Source organism: Gossypium arboreum, chromosome 8 (assembly GCF_025698485.1).
Source record: "Gossypium arboreum isolate Shixiya-1 chromosome 8, ASM2569848v2, whole genome shotgun sequence".
NCBI classification, from domain to species: Eukaryota; Viridiplantae; Streptophyta; class Magnoliopsida; order Malvales; family Malvaceae; genus Gossypium; species Gossypium arboreum.
In genome coordinates, this window is record NC_069077.1 from 133,286,415 (window position 1) to 133,305,412 (window position 18,998).

Below are 18,998 nucleotides of genomic sequence, written 5' to 3' on the forward strand. Positions count from 1 at the left end.
ATATTATTATATATATGAATCTAGATTCACCACTCACATGTTTCAATCTCCTCGACTTGCTCCTCCATTTCTGCTCCTCGTAATATTGCAACAATTTGCATCCACTCGTTCCACCTCCTGCTAAAGATTCACCAGCACAATGAAAATTGTGACAAATTTTACATCCCACCCCCCAAAAAAAGAAGAGATTGATTTGTAGCTAATAAAGAATTTGTATCAAATTTTGGATTTGGAAACACGAACAAGAAAAGAAATAAGGAAAAAAAAAAAAAACAAGACACCTTTAACTTAATTGCCAAAGATGCCGCCGGTAACCACATCCGCAAACGTCACCTTCCATCCATGCTTTTTAAGATTTGATGCCGCCAGTGTAAGCTTTTCTGGGAAGATGGTTGCTCTTATTGCAACATATGTTCTTAGCAGAGTTGTGCACCACCTTTTAAAGCCTTTCTCCCAACCTTACATGACTTCTGATCTTGTCGTATGTATCTAATTCCCATGTTGTCCTGAAATTGATTTCATTGCATTGGTTTGTGATTATATATAATAACTAAAGCTAAGTTATACGTTGGTGTTTCTAATGCATGCAGATAGGGCTGATTCTTGCAAGCTTACCACATGCACGTGATTCTTTCACAAGCCTATTCAGCATTACTTTGGAAAACATCGTTGACTTCGGCATGATTTCATATGCCTTCGTTTTGGGTCTAGAAATGGACCCTTATGTGATCTTTAAGTCCCCGACTCGACATGCGATGGTGGCCTACGCCGGAACAGTGTCCACGTTTGTTGCAGCGTGCGCTATAACTCCATGGCTGCATTATTTGAGAAATTCAAGCGTGATAACCTTCACCTTGTCCCTGTCCATCAGTCTTTCCGGTAGTGGCTCTCACATACTTACCCGCCTCATGACCTATCTCAAAGTAGGCAAGTCGGATATAGGAAAGCTTAGTATTGGTGCAGGGGTGCACTCTGATATGATAACCATGTTTTCGGTGGTCCTGTCATTTGTCTTTTTTCCATTGCAAGAGACTGCGAATTTTAGAGAAGGAATTAAGACCGCCGTCAAAACCGGGGCTGCACTTATGCTTCAAACACTGTTGGCAGCAAAGATTTCACCGGTTTTCATGAATTGGATCAACCAGTCAAACCCTGAAGGAAAGCCCCTCAAGGGCTCCCACCTTGTCCTATCAATGGCCTTCATGACTGTTATATGCTCCTTGGCACCATGGATGGGTTACAACTCATGTTTGAGTGCATTTATGGGAGGGCTCTTTTTACCATCGGAGGGGCGAATATCGAAATGGACGATTAGCAGAATCAACAACTTGTTAAGCACACTTTTTTACCCACTTTTCTTCTTCTGGGTGGGGCTGAGGGTTGATATCTCAAGTTTTGCAGTAGGCAACATTGGAACATGGGTGAGGATTTTCTGTCTTATACTGATCGCAACAATCGGAAAAGTGGGTGGAACACTCATCTGTGGCTTAACGTTAGGTTACCATAGGCCAGAATTGGTAGCAGTTGGATTACTTTTGACGGCAAAGGGTCATTTTCACGTATACTTCGCTGTTGATGCACTCAGGGTTAGTTTACTCTTTCCAACGTGATTATAATTCTAAAAAAATAACAGAGTAAAGCTAAAATATAAATGAATTAAATTGCAGCAAGGAAAGATCGATGTCACAACATGTATCTCGATGGTGATTCTGATATTCTTATCTGTGATACACACACCGTTTGTTGTGAAGCATATAATAGAAAGGGCAAGGAAACGCGTACCAGTTCAACGGATGACTCTACGGTGGCTTGATCCTTCAAGCGAACTTAGAATTTTGCTATGCCTGCATGGAACTCATAATTTGGAATCTGGCATCAGCTTAATGGAGATCTCTCGAGGCAAACCTGCGCCTGGACTTTTTGTTCATGTCACTGACATGATTGAGCTGACGGAGAAGATAGCTTCAACGCTGGTACCTGGTGAAGGAGTAGACAATATGACAATAACCGATAATTCAGTCACAGAAATGAGAGATGAAATCACCCGTGCTTTTCAAACTCACATAAATGAAAATGTGGATGGTGGTATCATGCTTAGCCGAATGCTAGTACTTTCCACATTCAATAGCATGCCACAGGATATTAGTGTTTTAGCAGAAGACTTGATGGTTTCCCTTATTTTGTTGCCCTTCCATAAGAGATTGAAAGCAGATGGCACCCTAGATGAAGGTCATCCTGGTTTCAGACATGTGACTCGTAAGGTAATAAGAACAAGAGAGGTCAACCATTATTTCAAGTACCTGTAATTTTCAGAATAACAATATTTTTTGGTTGTTTAACAGCTGCTTAGAAACGCCCCATGTTCTATTGGAATCTTGGTGGACAGAGGGTTTGGATTTACTGAAAGATTGTCAACATCATCTGTATCAAAAGTGGCTGTCATTTTTATCGGAGGCAAAGATGATCAAGAAGCTCTAGCCTATGCTGGTCGTGTAGCGTGGCATCCTGGAGTAAAGCTGACAGTAATAAGATTCCTAGTAGACAAAAATTCGGAGCACGAACCACGGAGAGTGAATAACAGAGCAAGTGTGGGAGAGCAAGAAGAAGAGATGAAACTTGATGACGAGTGCTTCGCTGAATTCTATGAGAAATATGTAGCAGGGGGGAACGTGGCTTATATGGAGAAGCATCTTGCAAATTCATCTGAGACCTACACTAATCTTATGTCAATAGGACAATATTCTCTTATCATTGTAGGGCGGGCTGGAAGAGTAAATACAGTATTGACGCAGGGACTTAATGATTGGCAACAATGTCCAGAATTGGGTCCTGTTGGGGACGTACTTTCAGGGTCTAATTCCGCATCTGGTACCTCCATTTTGATTATCCAACTGCACAATATTAAAGGACAACTGGATGGCCTTAGTGATGAGTTCTCCATTATGTAAACACCAATCCTAGCAAGGTAGGTTTAAAACTTAGGATATCAAAATCCAAACCTTATAAATGTAGCTTGTAGGATGATATATATATACATATACGTATATATGTATATATGTAGCTTGTAGAAATGCTACTTACTTCAAAGGACATTCCAGAACCCAGCTTTACAAACTCTTATCATTCCAAAAGTACAGAACCAGTAAGCAAATATATGTAAAAAACAAGACAAATGCACAGCTAGTATGTAATACAGAATCATTTAACTATCAAATATCATTAGCAAATGCACAAATATATCATAGATAAGTAACATTTTGCAATCAGTCAGCTTGGTTAGGAAAACATAATAGAGAAAGCAGAAGGATTGTTTCTTGAACAACTTTGAGACAGATTTCAAAATAGTGTCATTACAAAAGCTTGAATAGCATGCATTGCAGATGTCTCAAAGTTATTTGGTTGTTTTTCCTTTCAAAGTCATAACACAAAACCCCTGGTTAACTGAGCGCCTCAAACACACATTAGAAGTCCCTTGAATGCTTTTCTACCTCAACCTGCAAAGAGAAATATAAAAAGCATAAGGATGAAGCTCAATACAAGCACGAAACTCACCAGAACTATCAAAATGAATGATTTTTAACATTAATATATCAATAAAATATTCAATTTTAAGTAAATTGGTAGTTATGTCATATGTGAAAGCTTCTGTTGGGTGTTTGTGTGTGAGACACACACACACACACAAAGAGAAAGAGAGAGAGAGAGAGAGAGAGAATTATAATCCTAATTTGTCACAGGTTCGTGAAAGTGCACCCTAAGCAGATCATTCTAATTGGACAAGTGAAGAAGTGATGCAAGCAATTTTATGAGTAGAGTTATATAGGCAAACTGATGACTAATCTACAATAAGAAAGAAGGTACTTTAATAGGAAATATGATAGTTATCACAAGTCATCGGTTGGAGAAGTAGTGGTATAAGTACTTGAATTTCTTCATGGAATTCTAAGTTAGATTATATTAACTACCTTGCAGTCGGATACGAAAGCAATTTCCCCAATGTAAACGAAATTTAACCGACAGTAGCACTAGTAAGTTATGAAGAAAGACAAATGTCACCTCAAATGCACTCTTCAGATGATCAAGTTCCTTATCCAGATCGTTTATAGCCTGATTATATGCTTGCATTGGAGAAGACTGACTGGTTGTGTGGATCTACGAAATTGCATCAAATTGGTTAAAACCCGAAAACAACTGGCACCAGAATGCATTCGATAAAATCCAAAAAATTAATAGCGTTTAGCCCTATCCAACAAAGAAAAAGACTAACCCTAACAAGGATTTTGTACTGCAGAGGGTGAGGAAGCTTGTAGCCAGCAAACAAAACGTTCTCATCTCCATGCAATTGCCTGATTGTTTATCACCGTTAACAATAAAGGGAGGAAAAGACAAATAATTAGGAGCTTAATCCAGCAAAAATAAGCAAAAAGAGACGAAGTTTGAAAGGGGACGAATATCGTATGATGCGTACATTCGGAGGATGTTGCCGATGGTGTGGTCTTCTCTCTCGATTGTGAAGGTGGCCGCATTTATTATTTTGGTGTCTCTCTCGTAAGAAACCCTAAAAATTTAACCAACAAATATGTAACAGTGAGTTTGATAAACAGAGGATTTAGGGATAAAGAGCCTACTTTTTGGTCCCCTCGGGGACGACGAATCTCTCGTAACGGTCGGGGGCGTTCATGGCCTTCTCACTCTTTCTCTTCTCTTCTGCAAACTCTTGCTCTCACCGCCGCCGGAGAAAATCAAAATGGTTTGGTGGCTCAGCCTCAGTGCCAGTGTAACTGTTGCATGAAATGGGAAGACCCCGTGGGAATGAGTCATTACGATGTCGTTTCAACTTGTGCTTAAGAAAAATAATATCTCAAAAATTAATTTTCCTCCCTCTACTCTATTGGTTAAAGTTTATTACAAGTCCCTCTATCATATCATATCATCAAGTTCATTTTAATTTCTATATTTGAAAAATTAATATTTTAGTCCTTACACATTAATTTTATTGTTAATAAAATGACGTGATTTAACGATGACTGATGTAGTATTAAATCAAATTAAATTGTTACATATCAGCTTTGAATTGTTTTACCCTAAATTAAATTCATAGAATTTGAATATTAGATGTGTGCTAGCTTTACAAATATCTTAAACACAACACCAATTTTTCTGCTAGTTAAACTTGAACCTACTTAATTTGTAGGGGAGAAGCCAAAAAATTCTTTTTGTGCTGAAATTAAAATATAAATTTCAATAGCCTAAATATTTATAATTTTTAAAGGATTAAATTAAAATTTTATCATTTTTAAGGGCTAAAGTGCTATTTTAATTTATTAATTTAAAATTTTAACATTTTAAAGGAACTAAATGAATAATTTTTCAAGGGCGAAGCCAAAAGATATTTTAGGGCTTAAATTAAATTGTAATTTTCAATAATCTAAATATTTATAATTTTTAAAGGATTAAATCAAAATTTTATATTTTTAAGGTGTCAAATATAATTTTATCTTTATTAATCTAAATTTTTAAATTTTAAAAGAATTAAATAAAAAATTTTATTTTAGATGTCCCTAAATACGGCACTGTTGATTTGTATAATTAAGTTCACTTATAAAGATTCATTTTATATGTTCTCCTTTGGCTCTTCTCCAACTTTTGGATGATAATATCATATCAGAATTTAACAATTAATATCATATATTCTCATTTCTAAAATTTTCCATTTTTCTTCTGCATTTTTTTTTGGTAGAAACAGTAGAGTTAGAAATTACAGGATCTTCTAGAATATTAAGTTTAGGTAAAGTGGTTAAAGTGGTTAAGTTATTAGTTTGGCTAAGTTATTAGTTTGGTTAAAGTGGGGAAGTTAAGAAAACAATGCCCTCTTCTAATTTTATCTATATTACTTATAAAATATTTTAGTATTTTAGTATCACTCATTATTTGGGTTACAGTTCAGTTAAAAATTATTAAAAATTTATTTTATTTATAAAAATATATAGATACTAGGTGAAGCTAAAACAAAAACAATTCAATTGCTAAAACTATCCACAAAATGTGGTTTTTTTTTTTTTTTTACTTTCGATGCGTTTGGCAACAAGTATTTTAACATGCACAAAATCACTCAAATATTTATACTATGATCAAGTATTTTAACATTATACATGTTATATATAGTAGAACAATAGATAATTTTCTCCTAATTTAGGATTGAGATGAGCAGGGTGGTGAAACATCTCCTCGATAAGATAATATAACATTAGCACATGAAGATGAAGCTTGTTTAGTTTCTTCAGCCTTTAAAGCTACATTTTGCAAATAGATCTGCCGGCAAGGAAAACTCTGGCTGCAGTCGAATTTCATGGCCACGTTCGAGGCACTTGTTCCTCTGATGTTTTGGTAAAGTACATTGCTCACTTGTACCGCTGATGTCTGCACACATATAATTTATTTAATGCCTTGGCGTTTAGGGGTTCGTGTTTAAGTGAATAGATAGGTAAAGGAATTTTAACCTGTTTGCGACATGGTTTTTCTTGATCACAATAATTTTGATCAATGATTATAGGGTTACTGACGTTGTACATCAAGATGTTTTGAAATTTTATGTTTTTGGCATATCCTGATCCTCCCTGTAATAGAATTTTCGATCATATTAATTGAAATTATAAAAACATTGAATTGAATCAACAAACAATTAGCAGACCTTATCATTAATTTAAGAAGGATTGTTGATGATGTTATAATATAAAGTATAATATGCAATGAATGAATGACGTTCCTTGAAAAGCAAATTAAGCACTTTGTGTTTGGAAAACCTTTAGAATTTCATTGGATTAGGCAATGAATGAAAGAATTTCTCTGTCGACAGTTGAAAATTTAGGTCAACAAATTGTATGGAAAAGTCAAGAAGTAAGTGGAAATCATTAGAGGTTGTTTGTTTGAAGTCGTTGGCATGCTGTAATCGTTCAGTTCCATATTTTTTCTACTCTTTCTCAATTAAATCTAGTAGTTTTGCTTCTTGTTGGTAAGAGTTTTCTCATCTCAAGTATTGCGCCTCAATTATAGGATAATACTCATCATTAACCCAAAACTTTAATCCATATTTATTTTAGTAAAAGTTTTTAAACTTAACAACTAATCGCTCATATAATTACCTGCCATGTTTTTATTCGAACTCCGTTGTCGGTTCCGGAAAGTGTTGCTTTACTAACTATTACATTAGACACATATGCCGCAGTGTTTTCGGCTCCCAAGCTCCCAATGCTGCAAAAATACAAAATCATTAGGAATTTCGCTTTATATTTGCCTGAAAATTTAGTGGTGAATTAGAGACCTGATTCCATGGCCTGGTCCGCAAGTTATACCGGTGGCATGTACATTCTTGGAGCCGCTCACTATTGAGATGCAATCATCGCCTTCATTTTCAAAACATAAACATGATTTTTATCAGCATATATACCAATTTCGATAGCCGATTGTGTATGCATGGTATATATATATATATATATACCTGTCCCGATGACACAGTTGTTAATGTAAATATTCTGGGTTCCAGTCACATGAATGCCATCAGTGTTGGGACTGTTCCCAGGTGCCGTCACCAAAAGGTTAAATGCTTTTACATTCACACATTTTTGAAATATAACGTGCATTTGTTGTGCATCTTTTATACGAAGACTTGATACTCTCAGGTTAGTGCATTCATTGAAGGTTACAGCCTGCATGTAGGTAAATATATATATATATATATATATATATCAATACACAATGCACGTACGTATACGCCATATACAAAGAAGTATAGAAATAGAAAAGCTTACAGTTGGAGCTTCCTTGCAAGGCTGCAATTTTTGATGATGGAAATACAAAAATAGAAGAAGAAGAAGAAGCAAAATAATTAGTCGTTGATATTGAAATATTAATTGGTTGATGGAAAATGATGAGAAAATGGCTTACGAGGGCTTTATTGACTTTGCAGGACTTTTCCCACCATGTTTTGCCATTACCATCGATGATGCCTCCACCTTCGAGTCGTAAATTTTCAACGTTATCAAAGTAAAGCCATCGTCTTCCATTATCTTGGTAATCCGAGTGATCCTCAGTGGCTTCGAGTGTTCCATAGATCTATCATGTTGAATATTACAGGGAAAATTGTGATATAATTCCATGCATGAGGCATGCAAAAAAATAAAAAATAAAAAATAAAAAACTCACCTTCAATAGAAGAGGAGACTTGCAGGGTCCTGAGAAGTTAATTGGCTTAAGACGATAAATCTTCTTCTTGGGGACCACCATAATAGCTCCTTGAGATGAAGAACAAGCATAATTCCAAGCTTTCTTAAATGCCTATGTCAATGAAAAAAAATTGATCATCACAGACAGAATAAGATAAATAATCTTTTTTGTTATAAACATGAGGTAATACCTACCTGAGAATCATCTCTTCCATTAGATTTAGCTCCGAAATCATCTACATTGACTACCTTTGGAGTCGCTGCACCACTTGGTCTATCAAGCCTCGACTGGATTTCGTTATTATAGTAGGGATTATGATAGTTTCGCTGACCGCGAACACCGAAGGTGCGAAAATAAGGATGGCGATACGATGTCGGGTGGTGATAAGCACGGCCTCGACGAAAATCAACGTGAAATGGGTCCTCCTCTCTGTACCTGCCAAGGCCAAAGCAATAGGAGGACAAAGAAAGGAATGTAATCACAAGTGGGAGACAAAGAGTTTTTAGGAACATCATGTAACTTCACTTTTAGATGGGTACTTAAAAAAAAGGAGCTAATGAATTGAATATGCTTTAATTTGTCACCAAGTGAACATATATTTATAGGGAAGCTTGGAAGTTGCTGTTTAATTTGGAGAATTAATGAAATTGTATGTCCAATTGCTATCAATGCAATTAGGTCCTATAATTAGAGAATGCTGATGAGTGCTGAAGTCAGACTCAAAGTCAAGAGGTATGCATGTGGATTATAATTTTCTATAAATTCAGACAAAACCCGAAACTTGTTGGAAAGCCCAATAATTTCATGTTAGTTAGAGCAGTTAATGGTTAATACATGGGAGTTGCACATGCATGAATAAAGGGCAGTAGTGGTAATGGATGATGGAATTAGGTACAAATACAAACATATTTTTCAGTCATTTTGGTATTAGACCACCTATATTTTTGTATGTGAAAAGCAGCTTATTGTAATTTAAAAATTTTGACCATCACCGGCCGAAACGCAGCAAATTCCTCCGTACTTTGACTATAAAAAGCTAGTAGTTTAGTTTTAACAGATAACTGATTCTGAGAACGTCTGTTTATATTATTGTCAAACATTAATTTACACGTATAATCATTTTTTGTTTTGAAGTTGCTCGTCTAATCATTGTTAAATTCAAAAATGGCCAAGATGACGTGGATTTTTCTTTATACACTAGCATTTTTACTGGCTAAGTTCCGAAATTTAAAACATTAATCATAAATAAATTTAATTTTAATTATATTAAATATATACTAACTGCTAACAAGCTGAAGAAATAAGTGGTTTCAAATGTTGTTACATGCTAAATTTTAATATAATAATTTAGGATTACGTTCAAATAATAAGATACATTAAAATAGATCACATAAAAATGAAATGAAAATAATTAGTTAATATTTTTTAATTTAATTACTATGAAAAATTATTACAATAATTTTAATCAAAATTAAGGATTAGAATACAAATCTTCTTTTAAAAATCACTATAACAAGTTAGGTAAAGCATTAAATGGGAGTTTTTAATTAATTTTTTGAAAACATAAATTATTAATATACATAAAATAAATTAACTCGTAAAATTCATAGTAATATTATAATACTTTAAACAAATGGAAATTTTACGAAAATATAAACACAATTTTTTCTTTTTCTTTTTCTTTTTCATTTTCATTTTCATTTTATCTCTTTTCTCTATCCTTCATCTGGGGTTACAACCAAAAAAGCTTAATATAAAAATTACCCCCTAAACTATACTTGTTTTCCCAAATAAGCATCTAAACCTTTTTTCCAATTTGAGTGCCTAAACTAATTTTTTTCCCGCACTAATACCCATTAATTTTCTGTTAGTCAGGCTTTAGTACCCAATCACCAATTGATACGTGATAAAAAAAAGCCACATAAACAAACCTCCTCATTATTTGAATAAAATAATTTCAAAAAATAAAAAACTAAAATTATTTTTCTAATTTTATATTAATATTTATATTAAGATTAATTGAGAATAATATTAAAAAAAATATTTCCCCATCCCATCCCATCCTCCCCACCGTCTCCCACCATCCTCACCCCCCTCTCATCCCAACCCTCTCCTTCTACTAACCCTTCAATTATATTTTCATTAAAAGAATTTTTTTCTCTTCTTTATTTCTTCAACATCGATTCATTGTCCCACGGTTGCCTTCAAATCCGTCTACCACATGTTTCGGAAAATACCCTAAAAAAATAAATTTCTAGCCTGAAATCGGTGTTTTCCTTTTCATGTATCAAATTTTATAAGGATAATAAGTTTATATCTAAACAAGAAAGAGAGCATTTCAATGCTGATTTTTGTGAATAAAGGTTTTGTGTTTGTTAGTTTGATTTAGTGAACTCTTAATTTTATTAATGGCCTTCTTCCAATTTGGAGTTTGAATTTGTACTCTGAAATTCTGAAGTGCTCTTAATTAAATAAAATACCTTCACTATACCAATTGTTTGTGCCTCCTATAGTAAAATTCAAAAACAGGGAAAAGTGTTGAGAAGAATGGGGTTTTGATGTTTGAATTCTTGGCTTAATGTTGTTCGGGTAGATGGAAGATGAAGTCTCCATTGATCAAAGGAAATTGAGATGCCAATTGTCTCGGGAGAGGGAGAGGGTTGGGGTGGGTGGGGAGGAGGGAGGACGGGGGTGATGGTGGGAGAGGGAAATATTTTTTTAATATTATTTTTAATTGATATTAATATTAATATAAAATTATAAAATCAAAAAAATAATTTTAATTTTTTATATTTTTATTTTGCCATATGTGTGATTGCGCTACATCATCGTTGATTAAGGTTGATTAATGGGTTACCAATGTGAGAAAAAATTAGGTACTCAAATTGATAAAAAAAATTTAAGCACCTATTTGAAAAAATGAGTATAGTTTAGGAATAAATTTCATATTAAGCTAAAAAAATTATATTTTTATTATAAAGTATCTATTTTTATTCATAACCCTTCACAATTCTTAAATTCTTAAATTAGAGAAAACCTGTTTAAATACATTCAAACCCATATACTCTTAATTATTGCGATAACAACAATGTCACTTGAATTAAGACTTACTTAAAAAATTATTATGTAAAACACCTACAATATACGTTTAATATATATCTTGCCTAAAAGTAGTGAAATATGAAACAATATGATGTACGACCTCCTAAACTGAAAAATAAAAACAATATTATATGCATATAAAAAAGTTACAACGTATAGAATAATTTTAAATGAAAGTTAAAAACAATTAGTTTAAAGTCAAAGCGTGAGATATACCAAACATTGACCTTCCCTAACCCTTGCTAGTTAGATAGAATTCAAAGGCAAATTAGATAAAATAATGGAATTGGTAGCCAAAGTTCCAAAAGTGCTTAACTCCTTTTTCAACTATAAAATTATAGAATTTGGTAAAATCGGTTGTAGAGGCAAAACATAAGGAGAAATGAGGCCGAATATTGGTGTGATTAGAGGAACCACAACTTGGACTGTGCTACTACATGTGTCATCATGTGCCGTGCTAATAGGCACATGCTCATCTTCTATAATTACACAAATTTGTTGCCAACTTTCCTTCCTTCTTTCCTTTTTCGGTCATTCCATCCAACAATGATACGTTGCTTTCTCTGCTGCATTAAGTTTTGTGGAGTTTTATCTATTTTGGTGAGCACTGATGATCACATGGATGAGCCCAAAACAAATTAACCTGCATAAATACACAAATGTAATGCAATGATGCATAAAGCGGCTAGCAAGGTCTCATTAAGATTGTGACAAATAGCACTTGCTTAAAACATGGTTATATCCCAAACTTTTACACGCTCTCCTGCAATCTAATCACCCATGATGTCTTTGTATTAGGATTTCAAAATTATTATAGATATTCTAAATATTTATTTTTTGAATTTAAATTGTTTATTTGATTAAAAGATGTGAATTTGAATTAAAATATTTAAATTTATCTATTACAAAATGTTTATAATTTTGATTTTTGTATGTATATTTTAATGAATTTAAATTTAAATTTTGCAGATTTAAACTGGCGAAAATATATAAATATAAATATAAATATCTAATTTATATTAATATTTAATTCGAATTTAGATTTTAATAAGTGATAGGCATGCATAAATTGGAATTGGTGGTGGGTGTGCAGAGGAGGATTTAAGTTGCTAAGCCAGAGCCGGTCAAGTCATATGTTGTCGTATGGTTGGGTAGGGTGAGGGTCTTTCGTTTCACCGTCACGGCCACAGACTAGATGAGGGAACAATTTGGGTCACTTATGAATTAGCGGACCTAATGCCTTCCATGGACCTTATCTCCTACCCTCTCTCATTCTATGTTTTTATATCCATATATGTATATTGGTATTAATGTATTTTAATATATGATTGATATTTTTAAATAATTTTTTTATATGTTTATAACTTATTTTTAATTTTTATAAAATATATAATATATTTACATTTAAATATATTTTAATTATGTAAAAAATTTAAAGTAGCTTTAAGGTATAAAAATTTAATCTAACGATTATATTTTACTTCTAATGTAATTTTAAAATAACTTATTCGTATTATTATTTCTTTGGGTTTTTTAAAGAGAAATAACAACTTCATTAGTCGAAACGACATTACAACGTATAAATTAGTAGGGTAACAAATTAGAATAACACTAGCGGGACTTATCTACCCGAAAAAGTACTGCAAAAGCAACTAAAAATGTGAAGATTGAGAACAATATTGGCAGGAAAATTGAGCAGTGCCAACTGTTTCAGGGATTGCTAAAGAACAAAGATGATCATAATGATATGTTTAAGCAATTTGGTTTCCTTACGCCTATAGGGTCTTGCCTAGAGAGACAATCCACTATCTTAACACCTTGTACAACAAGTGATTAAAAGTTCTAACACTCGCCAAATTAGTAACCTCATTTTTATACCTAATATCTAGATCGTTCTCCTATAGGTTCCTCTTTCAAAACCAAGTAACTTGTTTTCACACTCATTACACTTCCAATTACAAGTTGCTTATTGAACAAGTAAGTGCTAAAACTCTCTACACAAAATTTATACAAATCTCAAGTATTTAAACTACTATCAGTTTGCTAACATACTAGATCAATTACAATTGATCTTCCCATCAAAATAGTATAATAATAAGCTTGGTGAATATCTTCAATAAGTCTAGGATAAGTCTTCAATCTTTAGATATATTACCAAGTTACCCTATCCAATCTAACACAATCTTCTCAAAATAGGGAAGTCAATTTGCTTAAATCTCTTAGAGTTTTGTGACCCGAATCCCGTTTGATCTGGCTTGAAAAGTTCGATATATAATTCACTTGTTAAAGAAATAAAATAGAGAGGCAAAATTGAGGATCTCTAGGGACCTTGCCGCACAAGTTGAATCCGTTTAGGATCTGCGTATACCCAAAAACCTCTTGAGTTGTTGTTTTTCCAACATTAATGAATTTTTTCTCCTCTGCCCGTAGTTTTTTCATGTAAAATCCACGTGTTCTTATTTTCTTTTTTATTCCTTTGTGATCATTCTTACTGCCATTATTGACGTATATTATAATAAATTGGTATCAGAGCGTTCAGGATGCTTGTCTCGATCATGGTAATGGCGACACTAAAATATGATATTCTACTATTAGATAGCAACATCAAATCCGTGTTGTGGCAGTTAAAGATGTAGGCAATTTTTGCGTAGATGGATTTGGACGATGCATTGTGATTAACCATAAAAGTAACATATTTTAATCCCATTCTTGACGTGTTTTTGGATGATTTATTATGTAAATTAGTGAATTTGATGCTCCTAATTCTTTAAATTCATGTTTCTATACTTATGTGAGCACAGGGAAGTGAAATGAGTGAAAAACGGGTCAAAATCAGACAAAAAAAACTGCTTTCAAGAACCATACGGGCTGGGAATTTCCACACGGGCTTGGCACACGCCCGTGTGAGCCACACTGGCTAGACACACGCCTATGTGCCAGCCTGTGTCGATATCGCTCCTTGTTTCCCAAACACGCGAAAAAACCCAATTGTTAGGCTTTTTGAGCATTCTAAAGTCTATAAATACATACTAGAAGAGGACTTAAGGAGACACGCAGAGAAGAATGAAGAAAAGACTCGTAGAATGCTATGGGATTCAATTCAGAAGTAGGATCTCCTTCAAGATTGAATATCTCCATTCAATTTCTTTAGAAGTTTTATTGGGTTTCTTTATGTCTTGTTGTTATTCTAATTTTGAGATGATTAAATTCCAAATTATAAATTCCCTAGATATCTAGGGAAGATGAAACCTATGATGGATCTTATTATTTGATTTCTAAATTACATGATAAATACTTGATTCTTATTCTCAGTTATGTATGTTTATTTCGTGTTTTTAATAATTTCAGGATATTAATTCATGCTTAATGTGCTTATTTCAATGGAGCAAAAATCCCTGTTTAAGAATAGATCTAGCATAATTGAGTGGAGTTGCATGCAATCCTAAAAATAGGACGACATAAATCTATCGGATTAGAGTCAAATCTAATAGAGGAATCCATAGATCGAGTTAATGCGACAATTTACTCTCGAAAGAGATATTAACATAATTTAGGGATTTCTACGGATCAATGCGCAAGTGAATAAATCGTTTAATTCAGATTCAGAATAATAAGTGAAGTATAGGTGGATTCTTTCCTGGGTATTGTCTATGTGTAGGTGGATTCTTTCCTGGGTATTGTCTATCTTATTGGTTTTCTTCAAATGTTTTCTTAATTCATTCTCTGCTGTGTTCTTAGTAATTAGTTAGTAAATTTTAGATTAAAATCAATCCCATTAATTTGTCGGCTAAATAATAGAAAAACAATCATTACTAGTACTTTTAGTCCTCGTGGATACGATATTCCCGACTCACCAAAGTTATAATATTATTTGATAGGTGTGCTTGCCTTTGTCGTAATTTTAGTTAGTTTAGTGACCATCATCTTGCTAGGTTAGATAAGATGCTTTCTGTAACGGCCCAAATTTTAATGATGTCGGAATAGTGATTTGAGATCATTAAATATGACAAATGAGTAGAAAATATTACTAATTTAATGAAAATAAGTTAGATGTAAAGTTAGGAAAATGATTGAAATAGTGAATAGTATTTTATAATAAATACTAAACAATTTGGAAGTGAAAACGAGGTATCGAGACCTCAGAATATTAAATCGAGCCATAAATATTTTTATAAATATTTATGGAGGGTTAGTAAGTTAGTATTAAAGTTTTGTCAAAAATTTTAAGGTTTCGGTAGTTAATTGGGTAAAAAAGGACTAAATTCAATAAGTTGTAAAATTGTGGGAAATGATGAAATAGTATAAGTAATAAATAAGAAGGCTTTGAGGCATAAATATGCCTAAAAGAAATGCATGGAAGAAGAAAAATTTGAAATTAGGTGTGAACAAAGGGTAAATTTAGTTAAAATTTAATAGTTAAAAATTTGATTAAATTAGAATATCTAGAGTTTTGTTCATTTTTCTTCATCCTTTCCAGCAAAAACACCATTGAATGGTTCTTTTAAGCTGGTCTCTCATATTTTTATTACATGTAACTCAATTCTTGATTATTTCTTGTAATTTTTGTGTTTTTGAGACTTTTACAACTAAGTCCACTTATTTAATTCATTAGTTTTTAATTTCATGGATAATTTTAAAAGTTTCCATGAATAAGTACTGAAATTTTATGATGATTTATCATGGAATTGAGGTTTTAATTTTATTATATGATGATTTTATGAAGAGATTTTTATAGAAATTAATTTTTAGGATTTAATTGTGAAAGTTGTTGGAATTAGGGTTTTGTGATGAAATTTTGAGTGTTAAAGGCTTTTAAGTAGTTTATAATGTCTTGATAAAGTGCTATTTGAGAGGAATTAGCTCAATCGATGAATAAATTGAGCAGAGACTAAATTGTAAAAACTAAAAAGTTTGGGGTAATAGTGTAATTTCAAAAATTAAAGGGTATAAATTTTGAAGTAGAATAGAATTGAAATAGATGCTAATGAAGGAATGATTTTATAATTATAGATCAAGAAAACGAAGTGAATCGAGAAAAGGAGAAATTGTAAGAATAGTCCCTAAATTTCTACGACTTTTGAAAATTAGCCCAGGTAAGTTCATATGTCAAATTTCAATGTTTTATTATGAAAATTTTATGATTGCTAAGGTATCTTATTGTAGATGAATACTATAAAATTGTATTAATTACTAAATAATGTTTAACTAAAGGTACAAATTAGTTGGAACAATAGTTTTGAGTGCTTTCATTTTATGACTATGATGAATTGACGGAAAAGATGTGATATGTGTGCCCGTATAAGACCATAGCTGGGCTATGGCATCGGTGCAACGTAATACGTGTTCCCGTATAAGACCAGAGCTGGGATATGGCGTCGGTGTGATGTGATAATGTGATTCCGTATAAGACCATATCTGGGATATTGCATCGGTATTATATGTGATCCTGTAAGACCATTGCAGGGCTATGGCTTCGGTGTGTGATATGTGACTATGTGCAAGTCAATGGTTTTACCATGGCAATGTGATTATGAAGCACTCAATTCCATTATTGTTCCCTAATTTGACAATGAAAGTGAATGAGAAACGGGCCCAAAGGAGTTAAATTTGTGAATAGCAACATGGAAATTATTCAAATGAGCTTATTAATGAATCTGTGATTTACAGGATGAATTAGTTAACTTAAAATATATATGTTTGTGTACCATGTTCGATAAGATTTATATTTTATGCCTATGAGCTTACTAAGCTTTTATAAGCTTACTTGTGTATGTTATTTTTTTGTAGATTGACTTAGATACAAACGGAGGATCGGATCTACATCAAGTATCACACTATCCAGATTTACTCCGGTAGATTTTGTTAAACAACTTTTTGATTTATATGACATGTATAGGGGTTGATTTGTTAATGTAATTGCATGAATGATTAAGTATATAAGTAAGTTGAATGTAATGTTTGTGTTAGATAATGAAATATACATGTTTTGGCTTGAATTGGCGGATTGGTTGGACTTTATAAGTATATAATTGTGTTTTCATTTAGGAGGTTAGTATGAGGGTGAGAAAAGTGGTCTTAAATGGCCTATTTTCGTCCACACGGTAAGCCCATCGGCGTTTGATATGACCGTGTGTCCCCTGCATCCTTAAATATGAAGTCAGGATAGTACACAGGCCAAAGACACGGTCGTGTGTCTTAGTCGTGTGAAGGACACGGGTTTTAAGCATGGGCGTGTGTCAGAATTGTGTGAAAATGGCTTAAAATGGTGAAAAATTAGTTTACCACGAGGCCTAGCCACATGGGTGTGTGCCCAGGCCATGTGCCCCTCTGATACTTAAAAATTGCAAGTCAGAATTCCACAGGGACTGGCCACATGACCATGTCCCAAGCCACACGGGCGTCTGCCCCTATCTTCAAGGAAAAATTTCCAAAGTTACCAGTTTAGTTCCGAACCACTTCCAAAGCATGTATTGGGCTCCGTAAGCCCATATTAGGGACTTTATGGTGAAATTTCAAAAGAATTGACTTTGGAATGAAATTTTTTTATGACTCGGTTTTGTATAAATGATAGTATATAAGTCTGAGAATGCCTCATAATCCTATTCCAGTGATGAATTCGAGTTAGGGGTGTTACAATTAGTGGTATTAGAGCCAAATTTAGCCGATTCTCAGAATATGTATAATATGTACAGTGCTTAGAAATACATGCCATATAAATCTGTGATAATGTGATGTGTATGATCCAATGTAATCCTTGTTTTTATTATAGATTGTCTTCGATATGAAAAGATGTTAGATAGACCAGAACAAATTGAGTAAGAAGAAGTTAACAGTAGAGTACAAACCTCTGAACAAAGAACAAGTAGTGAGGTTCCAATTTCATTGATGAGAGAAACAAGAACTCAAAAATATGATTTATGGATTTGTGAATCAGTGGTATAATGAGAATGTGCGGGAAAGAAATCAGGCTCAACAACCTTCTCCCCCTATTTTAACAGCAGTAGTACCCCCGGTTGTTCCTCCACCTCCTATAATAACTAAATCCAGAAAACGTTCTCCGTTTGAAAAGCTCAGAAAATATGGGGCTGAAGAATTTCGGGGAAGAACAGATGATGGTCCTGTCAAAGCTGAGTATTGGTTGCAAAGTATAATGAGGGTTTTTAAATAAATGCATTCTCACTAGATGATTACTTAATGTGTGTTGTGTCCTTATTGAAAGAAGAAGCTTATAACTAGTGAGAAACAATAAAAGCTGTGGTACCGACTGAGAAAATTACTTAGGAATTTTTTCAGAATGAATTTAAGAAGAAATATGTTGGTAGAAAATATTTGGATAAGAAGAAAAGAGAATTTCTCGACTTACGACAGGGAAATAAGCCAGTGGTTGAATATGAGAGAGAATTTGTTTATCTCAGCAAATATGCTCAAGATATTGTACCTACTGAGGAGGAAATGTGTATCAGATTTGAAGAAGGGTTTAATAATGAGATCAGAATGATGATAGGGGGCACTGAGATATAGAAATTTTTTGTTCTATCGGATCGTGCTCAGAAACTTGAAGAAGAATATAATAGAAAGATACAATAAGATAGAAGGAGCAATGAATCTTTCAAAAGAAGTGCATCTAAGTCATTTTCAGCTTTACCAGCGAAGAAATCTAAATAGGAATTTAG

General features: G+C 33.3%; 3 protein-coding genes across 3 annotated transcripts; 1 reads left to right on the forward strand and 2 right to left on the reverse strand.

The window, feature by feature from the left end:
• Window positions 1-301: 301 nt before the first annotated feature.
• Window positions 302-3,162, forward strand: LOC108467744 (cation/H(+) antiporter 28-like). The gene is made up of 4 exons (XM_017768499.2): window positions 302-481; window positions 591-1,590; window positions 1,672-2,261; window positions 2,343-3,162. Exons 1-4 carry the CDS (start codon window positions 302-304, stop codon window positions 2,946-2,948), a joined length of 2,376 nt encoding a protein of 791 aa, XP_017623988.1. The 3' UTR covers window positions 2,949-3,162.
• A 26-nt stretch (window positions 3,163-3,188) lies between these two features.
• Window positions 3,189-4,852, reverse strand: LOC108467743 (DNA-directed RNA polymerases II, IV and V subunit 11-like). Its single transcript, XM_017768498.2, has 5 exons — window positions 4,629-4,852; window positions 4,469-4,558; window positions 4,268-4,346; window positions 4,057-4,152; window positions 3,189-3,494 (listed from the first exon to the last, which is right to left on the reverse strand). Exons 1-5 carry the CDS (start codon window positions 4,679-4,681, stop codon window positions 3,462-3,464), a joined length of 351 nt encoding a protein of 116 aa, XP_017623987.1. The 5' UTR covers window positions 4,682-4,852; the 3' UTR covers window positions 3,189-3,461.
• A 1,239-nt stretch (window positions 4,853-6,091) lies between these two features.
• LOC108468433 (polygalacturonase QRT2) lies at window positions 6,092-8,944 on the reverse strand. Its single transcript, XM_017769317.2, has 9 exons — window positions 8,418-8,944; window positions 8,203-8,334; window positions 7,945-8,112; window positions 7,809-7,829; window positions 7,499-7,706; window positions 7,322-7,403; window positions 7,143-7,251; window positions 6,501-6,617; window positions 6,092-6,420 (listed from the first exon to the last, which is right to left on the reverse strand). The coding sequence occupies exons 1-9, from the start codon at window positions 8,736-8,738 to the stop codon at window positions 6,193-6,195; spliced, it is 1,386 nt and encodes a 461-aa protein (XP_017624806.1). The 5' UTR covers window positions 8,739-8,944; the 3' UTR covers window positions 6,092-6,192.
• Window positions 8,945-18,998: the final 10,054 nt, after the last annotated feature.